The following is a 27670-nucleotide window of genomic DNA, read 5'->3' as shown; positions in this document are numbered from 1 at the left end:
GGCGCGGGGCGGGGCCTGGGTGTGTCTGGGTGCACAGGGCCAGCCGTTGCCCTCTGCACTGTGCTCCTTCTAGGCGGTCAGCACTGTGATTCTGAGGATGTGTCATTACAAAGAAAGGAGGGGAGGTAAAGGGAGCCAGCCAAGGCAGGTGTGTGTGTTTCGTGCTCTCTTCATTCCAGTGAAGGTGCAGGTACCTTTATCCAAAGGGATGCGGTGGCCTTTGGCATATGGTGCTTAGGATTTCAGGTTTTTAAGTATTATTAGTTCCCATAGGAAAGACCACCTGTTACTTGGTGACAGGTAATGGGATGTCCCCGTCCTGTGAGATCTCTGAAAAGTCTGTAGGACGTAGCATCCCTCCCTAAAACCTTGCCCTCGGGAAAGGGTGTGAGTCAGAACCCCTTAGGCTGCTAAGTCGCTAGAATGGTACTTGAATTCTGAATTTTATTTCCAGGTGTTACAGGGTCTCTTTAAGGAGGTTCCAGCCATCCTTGAGCAAGTAAGGGAGCTTGGCCCCTCCGATTAAGGTTTTATAGGAAGTGGGGGGTTATATTAATCTAGTGGTGATAAACAGGCTAGCGCCCGCCCCTTGGTAAACAGAGGCGTTACACTGGGCATTGCTCTTTATCTGAATGTGTTAGAGGGAAAGGAGCTTGCACAGGTTACTCACATATGGGCTCCTGCCAGGGCAGGTCTGTCTAAATGTCAGGCCGGTGGCTGACACTCCGATCAATCAGTTACAAAACAAAAGAGAGTTTGAAGCTATTATCCAATTAGATGATGTATCTTTCTGTTTTAAAAATGACATTTATTATTTAAAAATAATTGGATAATTATAATGAAAAATAAGAATGCTTCTAAAAAGAAATAAAAATATGAAAAAGATTAAAATAAGAATAATTCTCATTGGCAGAGTACGGGACCCATCTTCTGGTTTTGAGTACTTTGGGAAATCAGTCCCACTTTTACTACAAGATCCTAATTCTTGCTGAATTGAAAGACATATTAAGAACCCGCCCAACCCTCTGTTAGAATGATGGACACGCTCAGTCATGTGTCGTAACACCACACTTCTACATAAAAGGTGGGCGTGTTTTTCACGTTAGGTAAGAAACGAAGAGGCCGTTTGGAGAACGGGGCCTTGCTGAGCGAGGCTGCCTTGCTGTGTCATCACAGCAAATACACGACAGGGGCAGGTTTGTCCTCCCTGTGCTAGAAACACGGCTTTCACGCAGCCTCTGGACTTTGACCCTGGAATTCAAATGATGAGGGGTGATGCCAGGTGCCCGTCACTTCGCTGATGCTTTTTACCAACACCTTGCAGTCCTGGGGGGCGGGGTCCCTCCCACTGGGCAGGTGAGGAAGCTTAGGTTCCAGGTGAAGCCACTTGAACAGGGTCCAGACCCAGGAACTGTCAGCCCTGGGAGCCGGTGAAAACGGACCCTGGACTATCTCTCTCCGGGGTCATGGTGGATCGTATGTTGTCAGATCGCTTCTTTACCAAGATTCTTCCAAGGCTTTTGTTTATTTTATGTTGGAGAAACAAAAAGAGATTCTCATCTGCTCTCCAGATAGGATAAACATCCTGGTTTATGTTTCAAAAGAGTAACAAGGACCACTGAGGCCTGGGGCCGGGGCTGGGGCCAGCTTTTTCTTAGCCTTTGTTAGGATACAGCATTGGGATGTTTTTTTAAAAGGTTTTAACCTTTAAATAAACATACGAATTACAGCCATTTTAATACCTAGCGTCTCTCCCCTTTATTTAAAATTGTTCAGACTTTTATAAACGCTGTGCTTGAAGGTGATATTTATTAAAATACATAATATAGATTTTAAAGTACTGTTTTAATATCAAAATATAACTTTAAAATATGTTTAGATAAATTAATTTGTGTAGGAAAAAAAATGACCTCTTTGCTGCTGGCTTGTTAACCAGCCTTCATTTAGAGCAGTTAGGGAGAGACAGACCGTTCATGAAGACATCTGATGACCAGAAAGCCGCCGGGCGTCTCGGCCCAAAGGTTCGACAGCAAGCGAGCCGCGGGTCTCCGGTGCACACTGAGTTGTCGCTGCAACTTAGCGAGGCCCCGGGAGCGGCGGGCCTGCTGTTTTCTCCCGGCTTAGAAATCGACCGTGGGGCGGCCAGGGCGCCTGCCTTCGTTAGCAGGTAACAGACAGCCCCGGCTGCGCTGGGCTGGGCGCCATTCGCCTTACATATTTTTAAAATCTTCTGTAATACTTTCAACAATAAAGACAGATTTGTAAAAAAACCTTGTAGAGAACCCACATATCAGTGGAACATCGTTTCCTTTCGACACTCGAGAGATTAGAGAACTGTCACTGAGACGAGTAGGCAAAGCTGTTTCTTAGACACGGGAGCTCGAAAATGTTGAGAAAGCGTAAAGGACTAAAAACAAAATCCAGCCAGAGAGAGTGATAAAAGTAAAGAAATGAGTAACGTGACCTCGGTAAAGGGCGGCAGGCAACTTTAATTATCAGCGAGCGGCCGCTCGGCGCTGCACTTCCGCGAACAGCTGACGTTCATTCAGCGCAGGTTTCGTGTTGGATGCACGGTAACTCGGGGTGCGCTCTCCTGGGCTCTCACGGCCCCCCCGTGCTGGGATCCACTCGGAGGGTGACACACTGTCCCCAGTGCGTCCTCAGTGGGCTCAGGGTTCGAAAGTGCGAGTTTGGTGCCGAAGCCCACGTGCCCGGCCAGCGCTTCCAGCCCCGTCCTGCGCTCTGCTGCCGGAGCCGCCTCCTGAGACGGCGGGCGGCCCTGGCTCGGCCCTGCCTCAGGCTCCGTGTGGCTCCCGGGGCTCGGGCCTCGGGCCGTGACTTTGCCCTGCCCTCCTGTGCACCCGGAGGGAAACCCCTCCCCAGGGGGCCAGTCCCGGCCCGAAGGACCCAGTGTGTTCTCTCTCACACACACACGCCCACGCCACTCTGCCACTTGGTCCTCTGTGTTTGCATGAATTCCTGCCAGCCTTCAGAGCCCTGTCTCTGGGTGACCTCTGGGCTGCAGCCCTCCCCCCGCCCCCTTCCTGACCGGATGAGTCACCCTCACCTGGCGCGGCTCCCGCAGGGCTCGTGTTCCGCTGAGCGCTCCGATTGGCTCGGGGCGGCCGACACGCTGCCATTCAGACCCTGGCACCGGAGTCACCCGCCCGCCTCCCCTTCCCGCTCACCTGCTCAGAGCTGGCCTCACTGTCCGCGTTACTGTCCTCTCCGGCCTCACTTTCCCCATGTGCCAATTAGGCGTAGTAATAATAATTCCGCATAGGGTTGCAGTGACGATTAAATGAGAGAAACTGTGTTGCGTTAAATATAAGGAGCCGCTGGTTGTCACGTGTACCGTGACCTTATGCGCCGCTGGAAAGGACCGCGGGCCGCGGCTGTGCGAGGACTCCTGACGTCGAGATGCTGGGCGTGAAGATATGGGCGAACCAGACTCAGTGACACGCAGTCCGCAGAGCCCCGGGCGGAGCGGGGCGAGCGCCGGGCACGAGCCAGTGAGCTCGGCCAGCTGGCCTCCCGGGGACTTGAGAGGCCAGGGACTGAGCCGCATTCAGTTTCCCGCCCTCAGGCCCGCAGCGGACGTATCGAATGATTAGGTCGTGTGCTTGAGCACAGCCCAGGCGACTCTGCTCACGAGCCGACCGCTTTCCGAAACCCACAGCCAGGGGCAGGCTACGGAGGGTCCCTCCCCCTCCAGGCCCCGGTCCTGAGGGGCCCCGGCCGGCCCGGCCCAGCCCAGCCGCGGCCGGGTCTTCCTGTCCCCACCTCTGCGCTGCAAGCCCAAGGGTGGACCGTGGGAAACTAAACTCGCGTGGCCTTCCTTCCTGCCCTTGCGTTTAAGGCCTTTACAGAATTAATCAAACCACTTTTCTCTTTCTCTACTCACCTAAATCGTTTCCCCCCGAGTGTAATAGAAGAAAGACCAGTGATCCTCTGTGCGGCGGAGGGAGATCGGGGCCTTTGTTCAGATGCAGCCTCGGAAGAGCGTCTGGTCTCCTGCGTGGTGGACGCCCAGGACCTTTGGGCTGGGGAGTGGTGGGGTGATGTGGAGCTTGTTCCAAACATTTTTCTTCAGAGTCCTGGTTTTGTGTTTTTTTAGAATATGTTTTTATTGACTTCAGAGAGAGGAAGGGGGAGAGAGAGAGAGAGAGGGAGGGAGGGAGAGAAACATCAATGAAGAGAGTCATTGATCGGCTGCCTCCTGCACGCCCCCTCCTGGGGGTCGATCGGAAACCGGGGCATGTGCCCTGACCGGGAATCGAACCGTGACCTCCTGGTTCATGGGTCGACGCTCAACCACTGAGCCATGCTGGCCAGGCTAGAGTCCTGGTTTTAGTAGCAGCTGGAAGAGGCTGAACGCTTGCTGCTTTTTTTGTGGACAATTGTGTCTCAGTTGCCCACAGATTCTATTATTACATTGTCGGCCAATGTAGCTTTTGATATTATTAAAAATTTCTGTTACTGCGTATTTATCACCAGAATTGGGGACTGTTAATTAGATGATGTTTTGAACTAGAATCCAAGGTTTTAACTCTTTTTTCCCCAGTGAAAGGGAAACTTTGTTGAGGCTGCTGGGCCATGGGGTTTGGGCAGGAGGCCGCTCTGCGGGCCTGAGTGGAGGTGGAGGGGCCCTGGTTAACCTTCTTCTCGGGGCGCCGGTTGTTGGTGAGGCTGCACTTCTTGTGGGCATAATACTTGGAGCGGACGGTCTTGTCGCAGTTGTACTTCTGGGTGAGCTCGATGATGCCACCCCGCAGACAAGCGCCAAGTGCACGGGGACTCTGTGTGCATGTTGTAGTCTCAGGGAGCGGCCATCCTCCGGCTGTTTGCCTGCAAAAACCAGACGCTGGTGGTCAGGCGGGATGCCCTCCTCGTTTGGATTTTAGCTCTGACATTCTCAGTGGTGTCACTGGGCTCGACCTCGAGGGTGATAGTCTTGCCAGTCAGGGCCCCGCAAAGATCTGCATCTCTGTGTCCACTGGGGATGCCGCCCGGCCGCCTCGTGGAAGAGAAGGGGAGAGCAGAGATCTTCCATCTTGACGTAAACTCTAAAAGTCTATAGTTTGAAAGAGAAAAGAACCTTGCATATTACCAACAGCCAAAAACCCAGTTTTCTATGTATATTTGAACCAACTTTGGAAATTTCCTTTGTCACGGACAATTGACTTCATTATGTTCCTGAGCCAGGTGTGGGAGCAAAAGCTGGATTTTGTAAAAAGGCCAAACCATAGCTGGGTGGTGGGTTCATGTCTGTCGTCTGTAAACACAGCGGGAACAGGAAAGAATCGCCTGGCTCCCTGTCTCGGCGTCACTGTTTGCACCTGGTCCAGTGAACACAGCTAAGCTCCTTGCCTTTTTCTCATGAATAAAGCTTCATGAAAGAACAAACACAATCCCTCCTGACTTTTATTATATTTATTGCTCATTGAGATCTCTCTGTTCCTGCTGCGAGGACGCCTGGCCGGAGGGTGGGGCAGATAAGCCAGCAAGCCCTGCCCTGTGGGAACAGCGGAGTGTTCCTGAGGGACCTGTGGTTACCTGCAGGTCGCCGGGAAGGACCTGAGTGTGTGCCGGTCACCAGGCACCTGCATCGGGTGTCTCTGTATCCAGGGAGGGGTCTAACGTGGGCCCTGCAGAGGACAGTGGCTTTCTAAAGCGACTGGGGGCAGAAGGGGGAACTCTGACTCTTGTGTGAAGACAGCATGGATGTCTTTTGCTGGTAAAGAAGGTGGTTTTCAAAAATATTGTTGAATTCTTCTGTTAGAATAGCTAATATAGAGATGGTTTCCCATTGACGAAACTCAGTTCACTCTCCCTAGTGAGCTCTGCCAATCTCTTTTTTAAAAAAACCCTCATTCAAGGATATTTTTTCCATTGCTTTTCAGAGAGAGTGGGGGGGGGGAGAGAGAAACATCAATGTGAGAAAGACACATTGATTGGTTGCCTCCTGCACGTGCCCTGACCGGGGCCAGGGATCGAGCCTGCAGCCAAGGTATGTGCCCTTGGCCAGAATTGAACCCGGGACCCTTCCGTTTGCAGGCTGACGCTCTAACCACTGAGCCAAACCTGCCAGGGCTGCCAGTCGCTTTTTGCCACCAGGACTTCATAAGGTGTGGATACGTTTCTGACCTTCTAGATCTGTGTTGGAACTTTAGTTTACCTGCCACAGAAACAGTGTTTCCATGCTCGCCTCCGAAACACCGTTTCAATTGATGGAGCTTCTATCAAGGAGTGAAGAGGTGGGGACATTGTCTCCCCCCCAAAACAGTTAGAAAGCTGGATGAACTTGCCCAAACCCTTTGAGGGCTCTGCGAATGGACCAAAAGGAAGACACCAACTTGAGAAGCACGTATTCCTGAAAAGCTGCCAACTTCTGAGTGAGAACAGTGGGAATCTGTGGTGTTCTTGCCCAGGTTACCCGCTCGCTTCATTCCTTGGCAGAGTAGTTCTGCGAGGGCAGGGCTGGCAACTGCCTTGGTTTGGGGCATTGAGCAGAGGGAGTCTGGAAATGAGGGAGCTGCAAAGGGACTTGGGAAGATCCCTACACAACCCTGGCTGGCTGGAGGCTGCATCCATGGGCAGGGGAGGCCCGGAGGCCTGGGGGAGAGGAAAAGCTGAGGCAGACTTGAAAACTGCTGGGCCATGAAGTGAGCTCTCTGACCCACGCACAGGTACATCGGCAGAGGGCAGAAGCCTTACTGGCTGAAGGTGTTTGACCACAAGCTCTGACTTATCAGGGGCTGACCTCTGAGATAGGCAGACACACGGTGACCCCTAGAGCATTTTTTGTGGAGAAACAGAGCAAGAAAATCAGCCAATCAAAACTGTCTCTAAATGACCCCCAAAACTTCAAAGCAGCTATTATAAATAGGCTCAAAGTATCAGAAGATACGATGACCATGACTCAACAAATAGGGAATATCGGTAGATAAATAGAAACTATTAAAAGAACCAAATGAAAGTCCTAGAGTTGAAGAGTAAATAACCAAAATGAAAAATTGACTAATGGGCTACACAGTGGTTTGGGATGGCCGAAAAAAGAATCAGTAAACTTAAAGATGGATCAAAAGATATTAACAAGTCTGTAGAACAGGTGTAAAACAATATCGAGTTAAAACAAACAGCCTCGGAGACCGTGGGACATCACGTGTACCAACGTACGAGCAGTGGGAGCTCCAGGAGAGGGGTGGAGAGAGGACGGGACAGAGAAGCATTTGAGGAAATAATCGCCGACAGTGTCCCAAATTTGATGAAAAATATTGCTCTCCAGGTCCAAGAAGCTCAACAAACCCCAAGTAGGATAAACAAACAGATTTTCACCAAGATACATTGTAGTCACATTGTTGAAAGACAAAGACGACGAGAACATCGTGAAGATTGGTTGTGGGGCCTGAAGAAAACAGACAAAGCAACTGTTTCTGGCTCGAGCAGCTGGGTGGAGTTTGTTATTTATGAGATGGGAAGGCTGGGGAGAAACTACTTGCTCGTCAAGAGTGCTCATTTGGCCAAGTCAAGTTTGATACTGTTAGATATTCATATGGCAACGTCAAGTTGGCAGTCAGACGAGTCTGGTGTTCAGTGTAAAAGCTTCAAGTTATATCCCCCCATAATGAAATTATCTAGAACAAAAATGTAACTAAAGAAGAGAAGAAGACATAGGTTTAGTGTCCGTCATAACTATTTCCCCCTGTGACTCATCACTGTGATGGTATATATTACTAGCCTTCCTATATTGAATCATACTCGCATTTATCAAATAAATCCTACTTGACTAAGGCCAAGTTTCTTAAATTACTATTGCTTTTAGTGTGCTAAACGTTATTAAGGAATTATTTCAGTTGTCTATTGCAGCATGACAGACCACCCCAAACTTCGTGGCTTAACAACAATTTATTCTTTTTCATGGTTCCGCGTGTTGACTAGACTCAGCTGGACAGTTTTGGCTTAGGGTCTGGGGTGGTGGCTGTTAAATGTTGGCTGGGGCTGCAGTCATTTGCTTTTGACTGCTTGACATCTCAGATGGTTTTCTTGTTTGGAGGGCAGTCGCTGTTGGCTGGGAGGTCCTCTGGGATTGGTGACTGGAGCACCCATGCGTCACATCTCCACATGGGCGTGGGCTGCTCACACACGGCGGCTGGGCTCAGAGAGCGTGCCAAGGATAAACATTACAAGAAACCCGGTGGGAAGCTGCAAGACTTCTTATGACCAGGCCTTGAAGTTTCTGGAAATCATTTCCGTTATATTGTATTCATAAACCAGTCCAGAAGCAAAGGGCGGAGAATTATATTCCAACTCTTGATGTACAGAGAGCTACATGCGCAGCAGGGAGGGTTGTTATTGGAGACAGTCTGTTCTCCGTTCCCCCCAATTTACATTCATCCCCCACAATTTACGTTACATATACTCACTTTTCTCCCAAGATCCCCAAAGTCTTACCTCTTTATGACATCGAGCTCCAGATCTCTAACTTGTGATCTAAGTCAGGTCTAGTATGAATGAGGCTTCTTGTGTGTGGTTCCTGAAGTACAAGTCTTCTCTGTCTGAGGACCAGGAAACTAAAGAGGCAAGTTTTTGGTCCCTCATGTACCCAGCATACAATGGAGGAACAGTTGTAGGAACTGTAGTAGCCACTTCTGTTAAAACAGGAGGGGAAAGCAAGTCACTTAGCAATTTCTGGCCCATAGCAATTGTGAAATCCAGACAGACACCTGTTACTGTTTCCTTGATTGGGGCCCAGGCCTAGTCCCTGCAAGTGGTTCTCTGTGGCTCTCGGTTCCACACCCTGAACTGTCCTTCCTTTTTCTTAAGAAATGGCCAGATTTTGCAGTTGAGTAGCTTTCTTAGCTGCTACACACCTGTAGATTGTTGGGGACCTAAAGATCTCTTTTCATTTTGAACTGTCTCTCCCTTTCAGTCTAATTTTGTACAACCCCCTTAAAAACTATGTGGGCTTCCTGTGTATCTGATTATAAGTGTCATGCAGCCCAGCCGGGCGTGGCTCAGCAGTTGAGCATCGACCTAGGATCCAGGCGATCAGGGTTTGATTCCCGATCAGGGCACAGGCCCGGGTTGCGGGCTCGATCCCCAGTCGGGGCGTGCAGGAGGCAGCCGATCAATGACTCTCTCATCATTGATGTTTCTGTCTCTCTCTCTCCCCCTCTCCTTTCCTCTCTCTGAAATCAATAAAGATATATTGAAAAAATAATAATAAGGGCCATGCATTAGACAAAAGCTGCACCCACAGATCTCTTGGACAGTCTCCTTTTATTTTGGTCTGAAAGGGCTGTGGGACAACACCCATAATATTCTTACAAACATTCTTGTCTAAGAGGCAGGCCCTTAAGATTCTTAGAAATTCTTTTTTTAATCTAAGAGGTTCTAGAAAGGTGTGCCCTTAAATCTTTCTGAGGTGTCATCAGAGAGTACCCCTGACTTCATATTAACTTTGATTACTTCAAGAATATTTTGCTGACTGGGAAGATGTCCTGAGCCTTTTCTGTTTTTTCTCAATTTAGCTCAAAGACCTGAACACCTTTCTTTTTTAGTTCATCTCTCTCTAGCCATACTTTGTCATAGGCATGTAAAAGAAACCGGTTGGCACTTTATTAGGTATACGTCCTGTTTTCCCAATTAGGACAAGCAACAGTGTTACTTAGTTTCTGCCACTATGTAGCATGGGTTGCCTTCTCGCTAGCCTCCAGTTACAGTTTCCTCACTGCCCTTCAAGTCTTCGCTAACCATGTCCTGCAGGCCTCTCTGCTCCCACCTGCTACTCTGTCCTAAGGCCAGGGCTGTTTCAGGCTTTCATTTTGATAGCACCCTATTTTCACTTATTTCTCTTCTGATTATGTCACTACACCAATAGTGACCTGGAACAGATGGGTACATTGTTTTGCTTACGATTTTGTGGGTCCGGAATTCAGGGAAAGCTCAACCGCGCAGATACCTCTTCTTCACCTGGCATCAGCTTCCTCACGCTTATGACTTGACCCTGCTCGGCGCCTCCCTGTCTCGCTCACTCCTTCCCTCCTTCTTCCTTGTCCCATCCTCCAGAGCCTCTACGTGTGGTGGCCTCAGGATAGTCACGCTTTCCTGACAACCAGCTTCCAAAAGGCAGGGAGTAGAAACTGCCAGGCTAACTATGGGCTATGCCTGGGAGTAGCAACGTGTTACTGCTGCTATAATCTACTGGTCAGTGCAGGTCGAGGGCCAGCCTGGGTTCAGGGTGGGAAAGGAAATGGACTTCCTCTCGGTGGGCGAGCCGGTCAGGTTGTGGGAGAGCCTATGAACTGGGAGATATTGCTGCAGCCACCTTTGGAAAGTGCAATCGGCCACATGACTTAAAGAAATTATTTTCGGTTTGGTTTGTCAATACCGTGTGAGTATGCGTATGTGCTGTTTCATCAGATGTGCCTGTCAGGAATATGTTAACTTTGGAGAACATTTGCATCAGGAAGCTTTCCTCCCTTTCCTTTGCTCAGGAGTGTTCAAACAGATCAAATTACCGATTTGTCTAACGTTTGAAAGGGCTCTTTCATAAAACCACCTGAATTGCCTTCGTGAAAAGTTTAAGATTTTAACTTAGCAAAACATATTGTTTTTTTCTATTGATTTCTTCTATTTATATGTGTGTGTGTGTGTGTGTGTGTGTGTGTGTGTGTGTGTGTGTGTGTTTAGAAAGTCCTTCCCCCATTGGAGCACATTTGAATATTTGTCCACAGCTTCTATGTGTTTTGGTTTTGTATTGGATATAATTCTCTAATCTGCCTAGAATTGTGCACATGCAGGTCCAGCACCCTTTCCCCACCCAGGTCGTGAACTACTTGGGTGACCCCCCATCCAGCCATCCGTCCGTCCGTCCATCCATCCCGCTAACTGGCCTTGCGGCCTGCCCTTTACGTGGTGTCCTATGTCCTAGGATCTGCTTCTCGGTCTGTGTTCTCCTCTGTTGCCATGTAAATTCTTCCCCCGTACTATGTTCTTAGTTATTGTGACTCGCTTCCAAGCATTTTAAGACTGTGAAAGTCACTGCCTTTTCATGCCTCAATGCAATGGCACAGCTGATGCACACAAAGGATGTGTGCTTGTAGACTGGTGAGGACAAGTTTAAAAAGTCCTATTAAGGGTTTGTTTAATGTACCTGTCAGCCGGATATTTCTGGGCTAAATTTTGGTTTCCGGAAAGAAGGAGGAATTAATAGAACAAATACCAGTACTCGCAGTTTTATGCTTTTGTGAGCGTGACTTTCAGGTCCGGAATTGGGTGCACGGAGGCCTTCCAGAAGGAAAAAGTGAACGAAGGCAGCAGGCGAATGCTCTCACCGCTGACCACGGTGCAGGATTCCAGTAAACAAGCGGGAACTAGGAAAGAGTTTCCATCATTTATGGAAGAAAGCCATTGTGGAGCAGACCCAGTAATACTGAGGTTTCCAGCCATGTCACATAGTCTGATAAGTTACTTAAATGTATTCTTTAACAAAATGAACCTTTTATTTTCACTAATCCAGCTTATTTTTGTTTTCCAGATATTGTTTTGTGTTTGCTTTGGGATACCTCATAGTGTGCCAAATTACTAGAGTCTATATCTTTGATTATGGACAATATTCTGCTGATTTTTCAGGGTAAGATGAAAACTTTGATTTAGTAGCCTGTTGTGTTTTTTTTTTCTTTTTCTTTTTCTTTTCTTTCTATTCTAACATGTTGGTTAAAGGACAAAATACAGTTGCATTTAGTAGTTCAAATGAAAAGCTGTTACTAAACATTGTGGTTGAAAAGCCCTTTATGAATTTAGAAATTTTCTTCTTGTAAAGTTGTCTTTTATAGAGTTATATAATCATAAGATAACCTGTCCTTTTATGTTGACTTAAAATATTTTAAATACGTAGCAGTTAAACTTGTCCTGTGGCATCCTGACGTTAAGAGCGTTTCCCGGTCCTGGTCGAAGTTCCTGCGGCCGCACAGCCTGCAGACCCGCCCCCTCGAGCCTGGTCCCCGCTCCCCTTTCTCGCCCTCCGTCTCCGAGTGCCTTTCGCACGGCCACGCACAGCTTCTGCGGCAGCTCTGAGCACCTGTTCTTGCCTCTTAGCACCCACGGGCTTTGCTTGGGGCAGAGGTCCTGGGGTGAGCTGCAGCTGTCTGAATCTCCTGGAGAACGCCCTTGAGCGTGGATATTGCTTCTTGGCATCTCACGTTCATGAAATGTTCTGCTTGCTTCTATCCCGTATCCAGCCGAGCGGTGGAAATATACTCTGGCTTGTGTTCCCTCAAAGGGGCTTCGGTCCCTCTGCGGCTCTCTCTGCCTGTAGCAGAACGGACGGAGTGCCCGTTAGGAGATAAGCGCGGGCCGAGCCCCTAAGAACTAACTTGCTCACGGTCTTTATAAGGGGCACCGGCTAACGACTCGGCACGCGGTGGGGGAGTTGAAGACCAACCCCTGTGTTCTCTCTGCCCAGCCCGGCCGCTCTCTCTAGAAGGAGATACAGGAGACCTGCTTTTAAGTCAGTCCTGAGTCATCTGAACGGGGTAGACAGAAAATCCAATTTAAGGACAACTAATGTGGAAAAAAATGAGACAAATCAAATCATGGGATCTATGAAAATAATTGTTTGACAGTAGAAATGGACCAAAGATGTGGAGCTTGGAGAGAAACCACTGCTGTGAAACAAGGGAATCGTAGGAGATGAAGTTCCCTTTTTCCTTAATGAGATTAAAATGGATTTTACTTTTATTAAACAGTTTAAAAATAAACCTGCATTCAAAAGAACAAAGCCAAGCCAAAGCAGAACTGATTAAATACAGTAAGAAAACGAGACAGTCCAATTAGCAGTATGTTGAGTGGGATTGAAATACACCTGGAGTCTGGAAACGGAGGCCAGACGCTGGTGAGCGAGCTCCCAGATGACGGGTCTCGTGGAGAAAGTGGGCCTGTGCGCAGGACCCATAAGTACCTTGGGCCACCGTGAACTTGAAGAAGAGACCCAGGTCACATGTCATCGTACTGAAATGAAAGGAGGAACTAGTTGTGTATGTTCAGAAGAATCCGAATCATGTAGAAAATTCCATTTTCCTGAGAACAGTGGCCGAACTGGTCTCGCTCAGAGTGGCATTACGCAGACACTTACTGAATCAGTACTAACACTTCAGTAAAGAAGAAAGTAGAAGCTACGGTGAGAAAACTGGGGGAAAACCGAGCAATGCGGGCAAAGCTGTACCACCCCAGGGGTAAATTCACTGCTTTGAATACTTGCATTTTGATAAATAAGAACTGAATTAAGCATTTGATATAAAATAGAAACAAGAAGGATGTTCTCCACTAATGCAGCGTATGCATGTTGATAATAGAAATTAACAATGTTGTGAAATCACGACTTTCCAAATTGACGTCGGAGTCCTAGGACTGCAGGCGAGCGAACCCCGGGGGCGCCAAGCGGCCCAGGGTCCAGCTGCCCATCTTTCCTTTAAGTCGGCAATAATCAGTGAGAAAATATAATAGGGAAAGGGTCCTAGTTCCCGCAGCCATAAAGACTGAAATACCTAGAAATATATGTGGAAAGGAAGGCTCGGGGCCTCTGTGCAGAAAACTATAAAACTACTGTAGGACACAGGAGAGGGCTCACCGGGGAAATGTTAGTGAATCACTGTCCTAAGGACGGCGGTCGGCGATGCCTCTCAGGTCCACCCGTCGGTGTGATGCAGGCCAGGCTGGGGCTCGGAGGGAGAGGAGGCCCCCCGAGCGCTTGAGGGTAGCAGGGTCAGCGCAGGACCCAGAGTCGGTAAAGCAGCAGCCGTGTAGACACGTGGGACCGACAGACAGGCCCCGGAGGCCAGGGCCAGCAGTAAACGGACAGAGCAGAAACGGCGGGACTGGGGGTCCGTGGGGAGCCCCCTCTGGATTATTCAGTACATAGTATTGAGACAGAAGATGAAGGGCAGATGCTTGCCTCCTCCGTGGATAAGTGATGTGCAGGTGGAAGCGAGAACAACACATTTCTCGGCATGAAGACAGGTAATGAGTTCTGACTGGAGACCGCTGATGTTTGTAATGCCACAGGGGCGGCTTAATGGATCCACCAAAAAGGTACATGTGATGTAATTTTCCATTCAGATCAAGAACACAGGGTTTCCCAGAATAATGTATTCACAGTACCATTATTAATTCCAGTGGGTTAAATCTGAAGGGAAAGAATCATCAGTTGAGCCATCAGCTGTTAAAGAGGGTGTACATTTTGGGGGATGCCCTGTGTATTTCAGGCTGAGCAGATAGCCTCCGGCGCTCAGTAACTTGGGTTCCTGGTGACTCCCGTGGGTCCAGTCGGCTGAGATCCACTGGGCATTCTCTGTGCCGTGGCCCGGTGCCAAGCGATTTCATAGGTGACCGTGTTGCCCGGCATAGAGGGACAGGGCATTTGGCCTACAGGTGCGATGGCCACGTTCCCTCCTCTTAGAAGCCTTGTTAAGCCGGGAGTCTGGGTTTAGGCAACTCTGGGCCCTGTGACGGGAACCCTAGGAGCCCCTCGCTGCTGCACCATCCTCTCCCCCCGGGCCCAGCAGCTCTGCTGCAAGTAGGCTTGATGTAAATTATTAAGCCGCTGAGCCCTAGTGTCCCATTTATCCTGTGCCAGCCTGTGGGAGTCTCCTGACACCTTGACCTACCTTTGGTACGAGGGAACATTCTGGTTACTGCTGTCAAAGTAGTTCAGGCTGCCAGGAGCAAACGGGCGTGGTTACCGGTCGCTTCCCACCCACCCGAGCCCTCTCCCTCTCCCTGACCTCGCGCCCAGTCGCAGAGCCGTGGGCTGTAACGACTTTTATCAGAGACCTGCACCGATTCTTAAGGCTCTAGAAAGGGGACAGCTGTCCCTCAGAGCCCTCAGCGGAGCGCGCCCCACCCGGCCCCCCACCTGCCTCCCCCTTCCCTCTTCAGCCGCCTGAGGCTCAGGGGACAGAACTGCGCTCACCCCTGGGACTTTCGCCCTTTGCCCGCCCTGGCCGCTCCTCCTGGCCGCCCCGCCCGGCTGTGTCTGCATTTCCGAGCCTCGCGGGCCTTACAGGCCCAGGTGAAATGACCGCTGTTTGAGGTGTCCCGCCTCTTCCTCTCTGCACGTTTCTTCAGATCACTCCTTTGGCTTGTCACACCCTTAATTACTCACCTTCCCCTTTATCTCCTGTTTAGAGGGAAAGCCTCTCAGCACCCCTCACGCTGCTCTTTTATTTGACCCACGCAGTGGCATTATTGCCCCATTTTGTAGATAACTTGGGAGGGGACGTTGGACAGCTTCCCGGTCTTGCCCAGTTGATAAGCAGCGAGGTCAGGATCTAAGCTGAGCTTTCTGACGAGCCTTCAGCTGCCTTTTCTCCCATCTCCGCCCGCTGTGTAATAGGCGGGCCTTTTCACCACCCCAACCCTGGATGCCTGGTCCTTTCCCTGCTCCCGCCGCTTCCCTCTCGGTCAGCTCCGGTCAGGTGCTCTGGTCAGAAACCTGGGCGGCATCTCCTCTCAAACCCTGCAGTGAGTCCTGTCAAATCACCATCGACTCCTGTTGGCTTGACCTTCAGAAGGTAGCTGGACTGCACTTGCCACCCCCGGTGCTGTCCCCAGGCCCTCCTGCCTGCACCTCCCCACCCCTGGCTCCACATTTCTCTGCCCGAAACCCACGAGAAACATCAGCGTGAGCGAGAAACATGGATTGGTTGCCTTCTGTACGTGCCCCAGCTGGGGATTGAACACACAACCCGGGCATGTGCCCTGACCGGGAATCGAACCGGCAACCTTTCGGTGCCCTGGACGACCCCCAGCCAGCCCCGGCTGGGCCCAAGTATTTATTCTGAACAGTTAGAGCCATAGTTTCCACTTTCCTAGTGCAGTGCCCATGGGAGAAACACCTTGCTTCCGCTGAAATACAGCGGCGCCGTCACCTGGAAGGCGCGGGGCTCCCCCCGCAGCCCTGACCTCGCTCGGAGGAGGTTCTGGAGCCGCCTGCCTCCTCCCCTCCACCCTCTGCAGCCTGCACCCTAGGGAAGCGGGGGGTCTTTCTGAGTCACATAAACTCATCTCAGACTTTTGGGGAGCGGTGGACTGTTGGAGGCAAAGTCAGCAGGAGTTAAAACGTCAGTAAAGGTGTGAGCGAGGTGTTGGGCGGTCGCTCTGACTGTCGCCGGAGCAGGAAAAGTCACCGCAGTTAACCTTATGCTGGGGCCGTTCTCACTTAGAAGGGTGTTCTCTGCGCACCGGGTTCTGCTGCACCGGGCGGAGATGTGTCCTGACCCCCCATCGCTGCCCCGTCCCCTGGTGACGCCCACGCCTGCGCTGGCTCATCTGTCCCCGTCTGCTTTCCTTTTCGGGGCTGTCATTCATCTGCTCGCCCCTTGCTGAACTGCAGTGCTGCTTTACTTGTGTCCATAACTTACTCCTCTGCGTCCCTCCCTAGCTGCCCTGGCCACACCCTGTGACAGTTAGGACCAGAGGCAGTGGAACTGGGCTAATTCAAAACCAAAGGGAGCCCGGCCAGCGCGGCTCAGCGGTAGAGCATCGACCTAGGATCCAGGAGGTCGCGGTTCGATTACCAGTCAGCACACAGGCCCGGGTTGTGGCTCGATCCCCAGCAGGGGGCGCTCAGGAGGCAGCTGTCAATGACTCATCATTGATGTTTCTCTCCCTCTCCCTCTCCCTTCTCTCTCTGAAATCAATAAAGATACATTTAAAACAAAAAATGAAACAAAACAAAGGGCGTGTTCAGGGCTAACGGTCACCAGTAAAGGAAACGGAAAGATGGTGAGACGTTTCTGCAAAGCAGTCAGTGCCTTGAGCCCGTGTGTACGCCGGGCCCTGGAGCGCAGAGCTAAGCACGGCCCGGCTCCCGCTGTTATCTAGCCCGTGCCTTCTGCGGCCTCCGAGAAGCAGACGCGTGATTACGGAGCAGTGTGGTGGGTGCGTTCACGCAGAGCAGAGAACACACGGGCAGGAGGAATAATAGATTTTTTAAAAATATATATCTTTTATTGATTTCAGGGAGAGGGAGAGAGAGAGAGAAACATCAATGATGAGAGTCATTGATCGGCTGCCTCCTGCACGCCCCTGACGGGATCGAGCCCGCAACCCGGGCCTGTGCCCCGACCGGGAATCGAACCAGTGACCTCATGGTTCCTGGGATGACGCTTAACCGCTGAGCCACACTGGCCGGGCTAATTATGTTTTAAGGAGACGTGGGAATTAGAATTCAGAACCGAGGGGTATTTTGTAATTCATCGGTGAACTGAACTGTGAATGGAATTAGGCAGAATGAGAAAACGAGTCTCCCCCCAGGGAGATGGATCCTGCGGGACAGTGTGTAACCCTCAGAGGCTCGTAGAATCCCTGGCACAGCTCACCCGCAGCGGGCACCTGGGCTGGGGGGGAGTAATTTCCTGTGGGGGGGGGCAGGAGAACCGCCGGGAGCCCGGAGGAGTCTCCTCCCTCCCGTAGGTCGGCCTCGGCGCCACCATCGCCTGACAGTGTTTCGGGAGACCTGGCCTTTTAGGTGAAGAGGGATGAGCTGTGAGTCCTCAGGGGTCCAGGTCTGGGCATCTAATGGCCAGTGGAAGGAGCGTTTATTTTTTCTTTTATCTTTTTAAATTCTCACCCACGGATATGCTGTTATTGATTTGAGAGAGAGAGAGACATTGGTGGGAGAGAGAAACGTCATTGGTCGCCTCCCACAGGCACCTGGCCCGGGGATCTAATCCCCAACCTCGTGTGTGCCCTGCCCCGGAATCAGTGGGCGGACGGGACCATCCTCCAACCAACGGAGCCGCCCGGCCAGGGCCAGTGGAGGGAACGTTTGAAACGAGCTCTCGGTGGCGTTGCCGACGCTGTGAGACGCCGTCTCCTTTCTTTACGTGTTTAAGGGCCGGTGGACCTTTGGTCCTGTCCAAAACGTCCGCACTTAGGAGATGCCTGGGTTCAGACGGCCCATAACGTTTATTCTACTTTCGGTCTCCAGGATTAATACATAAAAAAAATCCCATCATGTTCTATTGGCGCCACAGTGGCGTTGTGGCTGCATCGCCAGCGAGAACCCTCCTTGCCTCCCGCGCCTGGCTGCTCAGGGCTCAGGGCCTTGGGTGGACGGGTCAGCGTGGACCGCAGGCTTCATGGACGTTGTAGACAGGACCGACTGTCAAGGACCGAGGTTCAAGGACCCTCTGGCCTGGAACGAATGTCTCTGTGGACGATTTGGAAGGGATGAATGTCCTGCCAGGGTCTAAAGGTGCTGGTGCTGGCCGCGGGTGGCCGTGGACGCCGAGCGGGCCCGCGCTCTGAGCAGCGGGCAGGAGGGGGCCAGCGGGGCGGGGCCAGCGGGGCTGGGGCCCTGGGCCTGCAGCAGGGACTCACCCCTACCTGCGGCCCAAGCACGGCCTCCTGGTCTTATTAAAATTCCAAGAAGTATTAATAAGTCACTTAGCGCTAAGTGTTCTGCAGCACTTCTGTCTGTGAGCTAATGTGCTAGTTGTAAAAGTGTACCCTGGTGGCTCTCTTACTTGTCACGTGGTTTTAAGTCTTCTTTTCTTAAAAGTGTGCGGGGCTTGTGCGCTTTGGGTGGCTGTCTCTGGGCGTCTTTCACGGGCCCCTGACCCCTGGGGCCTGGCTCCTGGAACCGGGCGGCAGACGTGTCCTGTTCTTTCCCTTCCAGTTTTGTCCTGTTCTGTCACGCATCTTACCCGGCGTCCTGCATTCTGGCGCCCAGTCCCCTCTCCCCAGGCAGCTCGGTTGTGGCCTCTAAGTACAGCCTGAGGCAGCCGGCAGCACCGGGTTTGGAAAAAGGGCTGAGTCAAAGCGGGGTGGGGTGGAGGCCCGTCTGAGGTCTGTGGGGTCCTCCCCCGGCCTCGCATCACCTGGCACCTCGAGGGCGCGCCTGAGGCCCTGCTCCCACGTGCCCACGCCCGACTGCGTTTCGGGAGGAGCCCCCCCCCCCCCCCGTTTGCTCTGCAGAGCGAGGCCCAGCAGCCCTGCCTCCTGCACCTCCCCAAACACAGCAGCCCCCGGGTCTCCCTTTGAAATTCCCTGGAGGTCTTTTTTTTATGTTACGAAAATGTCAGGATTTTGTAGTTGTATAAGCAGAATAAACTTGTCCCTGCATCTGTTCTTTAAAACATACTCTTTTAACGTATTTGTTTTCTGTTTTGTCACAGCCCCATGATGATACTCACCCAGAAGATCACGAGTTTGGCCTACGAAGTTCATGACGGTGAGAATTTAGGAACTGACTTCTCATCGCTGGAAGGGGTCACGCTCAGCGCATCTGTTCTCGGGGCGTTGCCCTCGCTCCCCGCCATTCCTGAGAGGGGGGCGGGGGGGCGGTGAGGCAGGGGAAGGAAAGGCCGACGCCTACTTAGGGCTGTTACCGTGTGCGGGTTCTCTGCCGTGTTTCACCTTAATTTTGCACTCGATTCGGTGACAGAAACAAAGTAAAATAGTGCGATTCAGACACGTGACCCACGTTAGTGGCAATTCAGGATATAAAGGAAATAGACGTTCGGTCTAAATGAAGTTTTCTTAGCTCCTGCTTCACCTCTGTGCTACATGCGTGTTAAAGTTTGAGCAGTTCCCGGCCCTTCCCCCTTCTGCGCACACGCACGCGTATTTTTAGTGTAAGAGTTTACAGGTCCACCTTACGTCTCGGGGGAATGACCCCGTGCCATAGGAGGCGCCCGGTCAGGGCCCCGCGCCCTGCGGGTTAGACTCTGGTCCCTCAGAGGCTGGGGGAGCCTCCCCATCAGCCCGCCGTTCGCAGGAGCCTCGGAGCTTCCTGGGCGGCAGCAGCCCCACTGCCTGTGTCGCCCGCCCTGTGCCCTGTGCCCTCCGCTGGGGAGGACCCTCACGTGCTTTTTAAGTGCTGTTTGCATCTTAACCTAGTCTTCTTGTGGCCTTTAAGTTGGGTTTAGGATCTGGCATGTGATGTGTGATCACCATCACGTCCTCCGGTCTGGGGGAAGCCAGAGGGGCGAGGGGGGCAGGGGCCCAGGTCTCAGGGCTCCAGGGTCCCTTCCGCAGTCCTGATGGTCATTTAAGTCATCCAATAACAGAAACGCTCGAATGCCCCTTTGGAAGAGTCACAGCATTTACTATGAAATAGGTTTGCTGCCCTGGCCAGCTGGGCTCGGTGGTCAGAGCGTCGGCCTGCGGACTGAGGGTCCTGGGTTTGATTCCGGCCAAGGGCATGGACCTGGGTTGCAGGCTGGATCCCCGGCCCCGGTCGATGTTTCTCTCTCCCTCCCCCTCCCCCCTCCCCCCTCCCTTTCACTCTCTCTGAAAAAGCAGTGGGGAAAAATATCCTCGGGTGAGAATTTAAAAAAATGAAAATGAAAATAAAAAGACATGTTTGCTGTGGGGAATTTCTTCACTTAGTAATAATTTCCTCTAAAGAAAAGTCAAAGTAGTTCCCCGACGTGTGCATTCATCTGGCACAGGCCTGGGCATGTTGGGTGGCTCGAGGGCCCGTGGAGCTGGTGTTGCCATGAGCCAGAAAGGAGCCGATTACCCCAAACAGTTTTATACCCAAACTGGGATCAGAGCACGAATGTCAAATGAGGAAAGCGATGAATGTGTGAGTGGGAAAAACACCATTCTTTGGAGAAACCGTAATTGATAAAAGTATATATATTTTTTATTTCTCAGGGATGTTCCGAAAAGATGAAGAACTGACCCCGTCGCAGAGAGATTTAGCTGTAAGGTGCGTGCCTCTCGATTGTATTCTGCCCGGGGCACGCGGTACCCACCTGGCCGGGGCGGCCTGGTCATTCGGGAGGCGCTTCCTTCATGGAAGCCACTGGAAGCCTCCTCCCTCGGCGCGCCTCCCTGCCCCCACGCCCCGCCGGCCTGGGCTAGGCGTCCCGTCTAAGGCCCCAGAGCACCCCGACTGTGTCCTCGTTCCGCGTGCACCTCCTGGGTGCCATGAGGTGACCCGCTGCATGTTCAGTCTGCCCCTTGCGGCTCCCTGAAGACGGGAGAGCCCCTGGTCTCCGTGGCGGCCCTGCGGTCGTGCTGAGTAATGATTGCAGCTACACTCTGTGGACCAGCACTCGGCGGCAGGCCCCGGTCAGCTGTGATAGTCACACAGCGCATGGGTGCCGTGCTCTGAAATGCGGGAGACCCAGTCGGGTGTGCTCATCAGTGTGAGGAACTCATCCTGGGCCTGGCTTCTGCTCCGTTCATTGTAGGAACTCCGTTGACTAATTTAAGGAACAGCTTACTTTTTGGAAGGATCTTGACATCATCTAATTAGAGATCAGATACGTGTTTTACGTAAAGAAAAACTTCGGAAGCGCTTGTTTCCTGAAAATCTAGAACCGACGGGCTCGGGCGCGGCTGCCGGCGAAGGAGGCCGCGTGTGTGACCGTAGACAGGCCTCCCCGCGGTGTGCACCTCTGATCCCGGGGAGCCTGCCTTCTGGAGCACCTTCTGTGTTCCCCACCTTTAGAAGTTTCTGCTTTGATAGTCCCTAGAGTCGGTCTTTACATGTCAGCCCACACACGTGAATGAGCTTCGTTGCGGAGGGGTTAAACTGACCCGGGTTCCGTGATCTCCGTGAGCCTTGGTCTGTCCCAGTGACCACTCATCAGTGGAGACGCAGGTCCCACTTCATCTCTGTCTCTCACAGAGCCACCTGGCAAGACCCCAAACCTAGTTCAACTCATTGCTCCACTGTCCGAGGAGTGGGAGAAACCAGAGTGGAAAACGTCTGGTCTCGCCCACTGGGCTCATTTTGAATTTGATGCCCCGGATTTAAAATTATGGTACCTTTTGTCACGAGTGACCTAGGGCAGAAACGTAGGCCAGCTGCCTTTCTCTTACTGCAAATCCACGCCAGCAAGGCCGGTTAACGGTTTCTGTGAGATCTCTCCCTCACCTGACCTTGACGGCTGACCCTCTCTAACCTGGCTGAGCTCCCACCCTTCCGCCGGGATTCCCCAGCCCAGCTTTGTTGTTTCCTGCGGGGTCTGCGGTCATCGCTCCCCAGCCGGGCTCCATTTTCCCTCCTGCCCTCTGCAGCCCCCCTGCCCGGCAGGCAGAGGTGCTTTTCATGTGCATGGAGTTGTATTGTCTTCCCCGGACACACATCCTCCCTTGGATCCTTTGAGAAGCGAGAATGAACTGTTCTCTCTTCTGACCACTGCACCTAAGCGCCCGTGGCCCCCACCCTCCCCCGCTCAGTCCCCGGTGACTGCGCAGACCCCGATCCCCGCCAGGAACGCGCCTGCCTTCCCCGCATCACACCCCGGCCCGGGCCTGCTCTGTTTTCCTTCGCAACGTGAATCATCGGCTGATGGTATTTATTTATTTAGATTGTTCCCCTTCCTACCCGAGGACAGAACTTGGTCTTACTGCACCCTCATCACCTAACAGCAGGTCACCGCGGGGTGCGATTGTGGCCCTAGGAGACGCGACAATGTCTGGAGACATTTTTGTCGTCACAAATGGAGGGAGTGGTGTTGACATCGAATGGGTGGAGGCCAGGGATGCTGGAGACACATCCTCCATCCCCACAACAAAGAATTACTGTTAAAAATGTCAGTAACGCTGAGATTGAGAGGCCCTAACCTCGGGCTACACGTAGTTGATATCAAATAAGTATTTACGGAAGGACAGAACGAATCTTTCATTTAATGCCACTCATGACGTACATAGCATTATACCTGGCTCTCACTTTAATGGCAGATGTTACCGTTTTCTGCCCCAATCCCTAAATGACTCGTCCTTTAGGATGTGACCGTTGAGCCAGAAATTATTTTCAGCAAATTTCGTGGTTGAGAACCATCTCCCGTCCTTGCGAATTGTGATACATAGTTTGACTTGGTGAGATTGGGCTGAACTTGGACAAGTTGGCATCGGCTTTGGTCTTGGAATCATTGGCATGGACAATGGAGCTCTGTTGTGGACGCACAAGGAGGCCCTTTGTGAGGGTGGTGGCAGGGCGCGGCCCGGCGCTGGAGGGCCGGGCAGGGGGCGGGCTCAGCATGAAACGGGACTGTGGGGGGACGCTGCTGGGGACCTTTCCCTCTGATCAGCTGGGAGCCCTCCAGAGAAAATGCTCACGGCTCAAAACACTTGGAGAGGCAGACAAGTGATTGTGAGGAAACTAACAGGGAGCCCTGGTTAGGCGGCGGCCCAGCTGGTGCCAGGTGGGCAGGGAACACTGTTTTCTCTCTGCTTGTTTTTTATAAAAATATGTCTGAGGGGTTCTGTCCCCTGCCCCTGGCCCCACAGAGTGTTTGTGCTTTTTCAGGGGACAGCTCGTTCTAGAGAGAAAGGAGGGACGGTAACACGCCCGAGAGCCTGCTCCCTGCTCCCAGGCGTAGCCCTTTTATTTATGATGATTTATATCAGTGGACAGCAGAATCGATACATGGAGCCGGTTCTCAAAAATTAACTCACTTACATGATGGTATATGTAGTCTGCGGAGTCTCCTGTGTCACTAACCAGTGTTTACCTGGCACCCGCACTGAGAACTAACATGCTTGGTAGACTTTAGGCGACATGTGCCATTGGGGCTTGACCTCGAAGCATTAAAAATGTTGGGAGACAGCCTCGATTTCCTCTCTCTCTCGTCCGCACCCAGTCCGTTAGCAAACCCACGGCTGCCCTGTGTGCGGATGCCCCCCCCCCCCGAGCCAGGGCGCCTCCTGCCTGGCCTTCCACCCCCACCCTTGCCCTGTCCGCCCACAGGGGCTGTGGATCTTTTGAGACAAGGGTATTGAGACGCCTGCTGTAGGTTTCCTTCGCCTGCAGGATAAAGCCCTGGGTGTCCCCCATCTCGGCTCCCGCCGCCTCCCTCCTCCTCTGCCCTGGTCCCGTCTGCTCCGGCCTCCCAGGCCCCGGGGCTGCCCACATGCCCCAGCCCAGGGGTTTGGCATCACCGGTCCCTCTGCCTGGGACCCTTGTCCCCGAGAGTCACTCGGTTCCCTCTCTCGCTTCCTCCCGGTCTCTGCTCAAAGCCGTCCTGTCTGAGAGGCCTCCTCTGCCTTATTACTATAACAGCATGGCCCCTTCTCTTCGTAGTGCTTAGCAGCTCTGGGAATATTTTATACATTCTTGGTGTGTTTCCCGCAGCTCTAGGCTCAACTCTGTGCGTGCAGGTTCTCTGTTCACTGCGGCATCTAGACGCTGGCGCGTGTGAGCGCGTAGTAGGTGCACACGGACGTTTTAAATGAGCGAATGATTGACCGGTGGGGACGGCTCTTTCTGCCAGGCCTTGTCCATGCAGGTTTCTCTCGTGAGGAATTTGCAGTTGCTCATAGGGATCTGCGTGCAGGCTCTTTTGTCCAGAGCTGCTGCTGAGCACGACTGCATCCTGGTCTTTCAGGATCCTTATTGTGTGGAAGCAGGTGGAAAATAAAGCTTGTTTTATGTGGGACGTGGCGGGAGCGGCGAGGGGGAAGGCGGTGGTTCTCGCTGAGTTTCCCGAGAGCGCCGGTCGCGTCTCACAGCTGCTGTCGTTCACGCAGGCGTATGCCCAGCCTCCTGGAGTATTTGAGCTACAACTGCAACTTCATGGGCATCCTGGCCGGCCCCCTCTGCTCCTACAAGGACTACATCACCTTCATCGAAGGCAGGTCGTACCACGGGACACAGTCGGGCGGGAGCGGCAGAGGAGAACCGCACTGCGAGAGGGCAGAGCCGTCTCCGAACGTAAGAGCTCGAGGGTCTCCCGGCCTTACCGCACGTACTGATTAGTCCTGCGCCTTTAACGATGCCAGTGTTTCCAGGTTTCGAATGCACCCATCTGTTCCTTTAAACATATTTTGCACGCTCTGGCGGGTAGCTCAGTCGGTTACGGTGTTGTGTCCCGATACACCAGGGTTGCTGGTTCAATCCCCAGGCAGGGCACACACAAGAGTCACCGGTGAGGCATCAGTAAGTGGAATATACACATTTTTTTTTTTTTTTTTTTACAAGAGAAATGACTCCTTTCCCAGTACCTAGTAGAGATGCTCGGTGGAAGTACAATCATGATAGAACAGAAATAGGTAACTTGGGAAACTGCCGATCTCCTTCCTGGGAAGAATGCTTTAGAGCGATGGATGTTTCCCCTTCTCGTGGGACTGAGCCAACCCGGTTTTCCAGGGTTTTCCTACCCAGACTTTAGGTTCCAGCAGATTCAAACTGTTCTCTCCCCCTGCTCTCCCCTCTCTCCCTTGCCCGTTGAAACCTGTCCCCCCTTTAAAGACCTACTTCCAATGGCACCACCTCTAAGAGCCGCTTTCCGACTCCAGCAGTGAGGCAGAGCAGCAGCTGACACTCTGAGCGCGCGTCCCCCGGGCCGGGCGCTGTCGTGGGCCCCAGGCGCAGTTACTCGGCCCTCCCGGCGGTCTCCTGAGGTTGGTCCTCTTAGTCTCGCCATTTCACGGACAAGGAAGCCGCGACTCCGAGGCTCAGGTCGTCAGTGGGAGCTTAGGGGGCGCAGGCCCCTCCCCCGAGCAGTCTTCACGCCCTCCGAGCCGCATGCGGGGCCCCCGGAACCGCGGAGGTGCTGCCCTGTCAGGAAGGGCCGTGGGCTTCGTGCGGGCGAGCGCCCTGCGGGATCCATCTGGCGGAACCTAAAAGTCCCACGAGAAGGTTGATCAGAAAGTCTAAGGGACACTAAGAGGGGGCTCGCGTGTTTCTCAGAACGAGGGGCTGGGAGCAAGGACTGGCCTCCTTTCCAAGTCACTGCAGACAGAGGGTGAGCGGGGAATGGCTCACCTCCCTCCAAAGCTCTCCCTTCTCTCTCCTGCTGTGTGGCTCACTGTGCTCCAGGCCAAAAAGGTGCTATTGTCTTCATGTTCCCGGTTACTGGCTCAGGGTTCATCGAAAAACCCTGCATCCAACTAGGCTGAGCTTCGGACTCGAGAATGGGTGCATTCAGGTCCCTCCCACTGACCGTTTTGTGTCCCCAGGCCGAGCGCTTACCCTTTGAGAGGCCCCACGGCCGCCGAGCCAGGGAAGGACGTCGCAGGGCGGGTTAGGCGGTGACGCCCTGTCTCGTGCTTCCAGGCGGCGGTCGTTCAGAAGCTCCTGGTCTGTGGACTCTCCTTATTGGTTCACTTGACCGTCTCGAACGCATTCCCTGTGGAGCACAACATCGACGAGCATTTTCAAGCTACCGCTTCGTGGCCGACAAAGGTTATCTATCTATATGTCTCTCTTTTGGCTGCCAGACCCAAATACTATTTTGCATGGACGTTAGGTGAGTAACGCGGGAACAAACGGACTTTTCTGTTAATGTGTTGAAGTGTCCCTTGCCCTACGCGTAGCCATGAGGGTGCCCTCTTGAGGACATAGAGTTAAAGACCCGCTAGAAAAATTAGGGTCGTTCATACAGGAGAAACGGACCTCATAGCTCATACCCAGAACATGAGGATATATCCTAAAAACTGGATCGAAGCCCATTTTATTAGATTAAAGTGAGAATAAATCCATTTTTACTGTTTAAGAGTAAACGGTGATATATATGATAACATACGCCTTCTGGGGAAACAAGGCAGACTGTTCCAGAGGCTCTTAACACTGTTCCCCCTTTGCTCCCTACAGCTGACGCTATAAACAACGCCGCGGGCTTCGGTTTCAGGGGATATGACAAAAACGGGGAAGCTCGTTGGGACCTAATTTCCAATTTGAGGATTCAGCAAATAGAGGTTGGTCAATCATTAAGAAGTTAGTGACCGTAACTAACTTGAAGTAGCATAGTTTGCTCTCCTCAGTTGTGATGTGATGTCCGAGAGAGGAACTGAAGGATTTTTAATAGTAATTGAACCAGTAGCAAGGCTGCCTCTGGGACGGGGGGCAGCTTTAGCGGGAGGGGCTGAGTGAGGGGCCGGGAGGGTGGGGAGACGGGGCGGGCCCACCTTGCAGGGGTGGCCAGGTGGGGCCGGAATTCCGAGGAGCCGGGGAGGGGTGGCTGAAGGGCATGGCTCCAGGGAACGAGTATCCTATAGGAACGACCCTAGTTTTTCTAGTTGGTCTTTAACTCTACATCCTTGAGAGGACGTCCATCCTCAGGAGAGAGCCCTTTGCTGACTCTGTGAGGAGTTTCTCGGGGATAATCCCAGGGCACCCCTGTAAATGTTAACATACAAGAGAAGAGGGCGGGAATCCTTTACCTCGTCCCTCTGCCCTACAATACATCCCCCCCCCCCCAGGGCCTGACGTTACCATGTCGGAAAAGCAGGACTCGTACAGAAACCCCTCCACTACCATCATTGTCAAGCTCACTTATTTTTAGCACAGCAACACGTTATTACTTACATTAAAAACTTTGTGGTTTTGTTGGGCAGAGAAAAAAGTCCCTTTGTGTTTCAGATGTCAACAAGTTTCAAGATGTTTCTCGATAATTGGAATATTCAGACGGCTCTTTGGCTCAAAAGGTAGGTTCCTTCGCAGGCACTCTTCAGCGGCCCCCTGGCAGCTGGTACCCGAGGTCGGGCTGCACTGAGCTCAGGCTCCTGGTTAATGAGCAGCGTGCTGAGTGACATGGGGCCTGGCACTCACCAGGGAACACGGGTGACATCCCACAAGGCCGGGCTTTCATGGCGGCCGTCGCTGACCCCTTTTCCGGCCCGTGACGGCCTCTGCCGAGCGTCCCCCCCCGCTCTCGTTCATGGGAGAGTCGGTCAGACAGGATAAGTGAGGGGACAACCC

At 52.4% G+C, this 27670-nt stretch overlaps 1 protein-coding gene across 2 annotated transcripts in view; it reads left to right on the top strand.

Moving 5' to 3' along the window:
* MBOAT2 (membrane bound glycerophospholipid O-acyltransferase 2) overlaps positions 1–27670 on the top strand; it is a 66611-nt gene that overhangs the window by 33508 nt on the left and 5433 nt on the right. Inside the window, exons 4-10 of one of the 2 annotated variants that reach the window (XM_087823322.1) lie at positions 11543–11638; positions 19185–19240; positions 20671–20725; positions 24499–24682; positions 26027–26219; positions 26564–26667; positions 27332–27396. In XM_087823322.1, coding sequence (XP_087679448.1) covers positions 11543–11638; positions 19185–19240; positions 20671–20725; positions 24499–24682; positions 26027–26219; positions 26564–26667; positions 27332–27396 — 753 coding nt within the window. The remainder of the gene's footprint in view (positions 1–11542; positions 11639–19184; positions 19241–20670; positions 20726–24498; positions 24683–26026; positions 26220–26563; positions 26668–27331; positions 27397–27670) is intronic. The other variant, XM_087823323.1, reaches the window with a different exon arrangement.

This window comes from Miniopterus natalensis, chromosome 13, assembly GCF_054644295.1.
Source record: "Miniopterus natalensis isolate mMinNat1 chromosome 13, mMinNat1.hap1, whole genome shotgun sequence".
Classification (NCBI taxonomy): Eukaryota; Metazoa; Chordata; class Mammalia; order Chiroptera; family Miniopteridae; genus Miniopterus; species Miniopterus natalensis.
The sequence above is the reverse complement of the archived record's forward strand: the minus strand, read 5'-3'. Positions and strand labels throughout refer to the sequence as shown.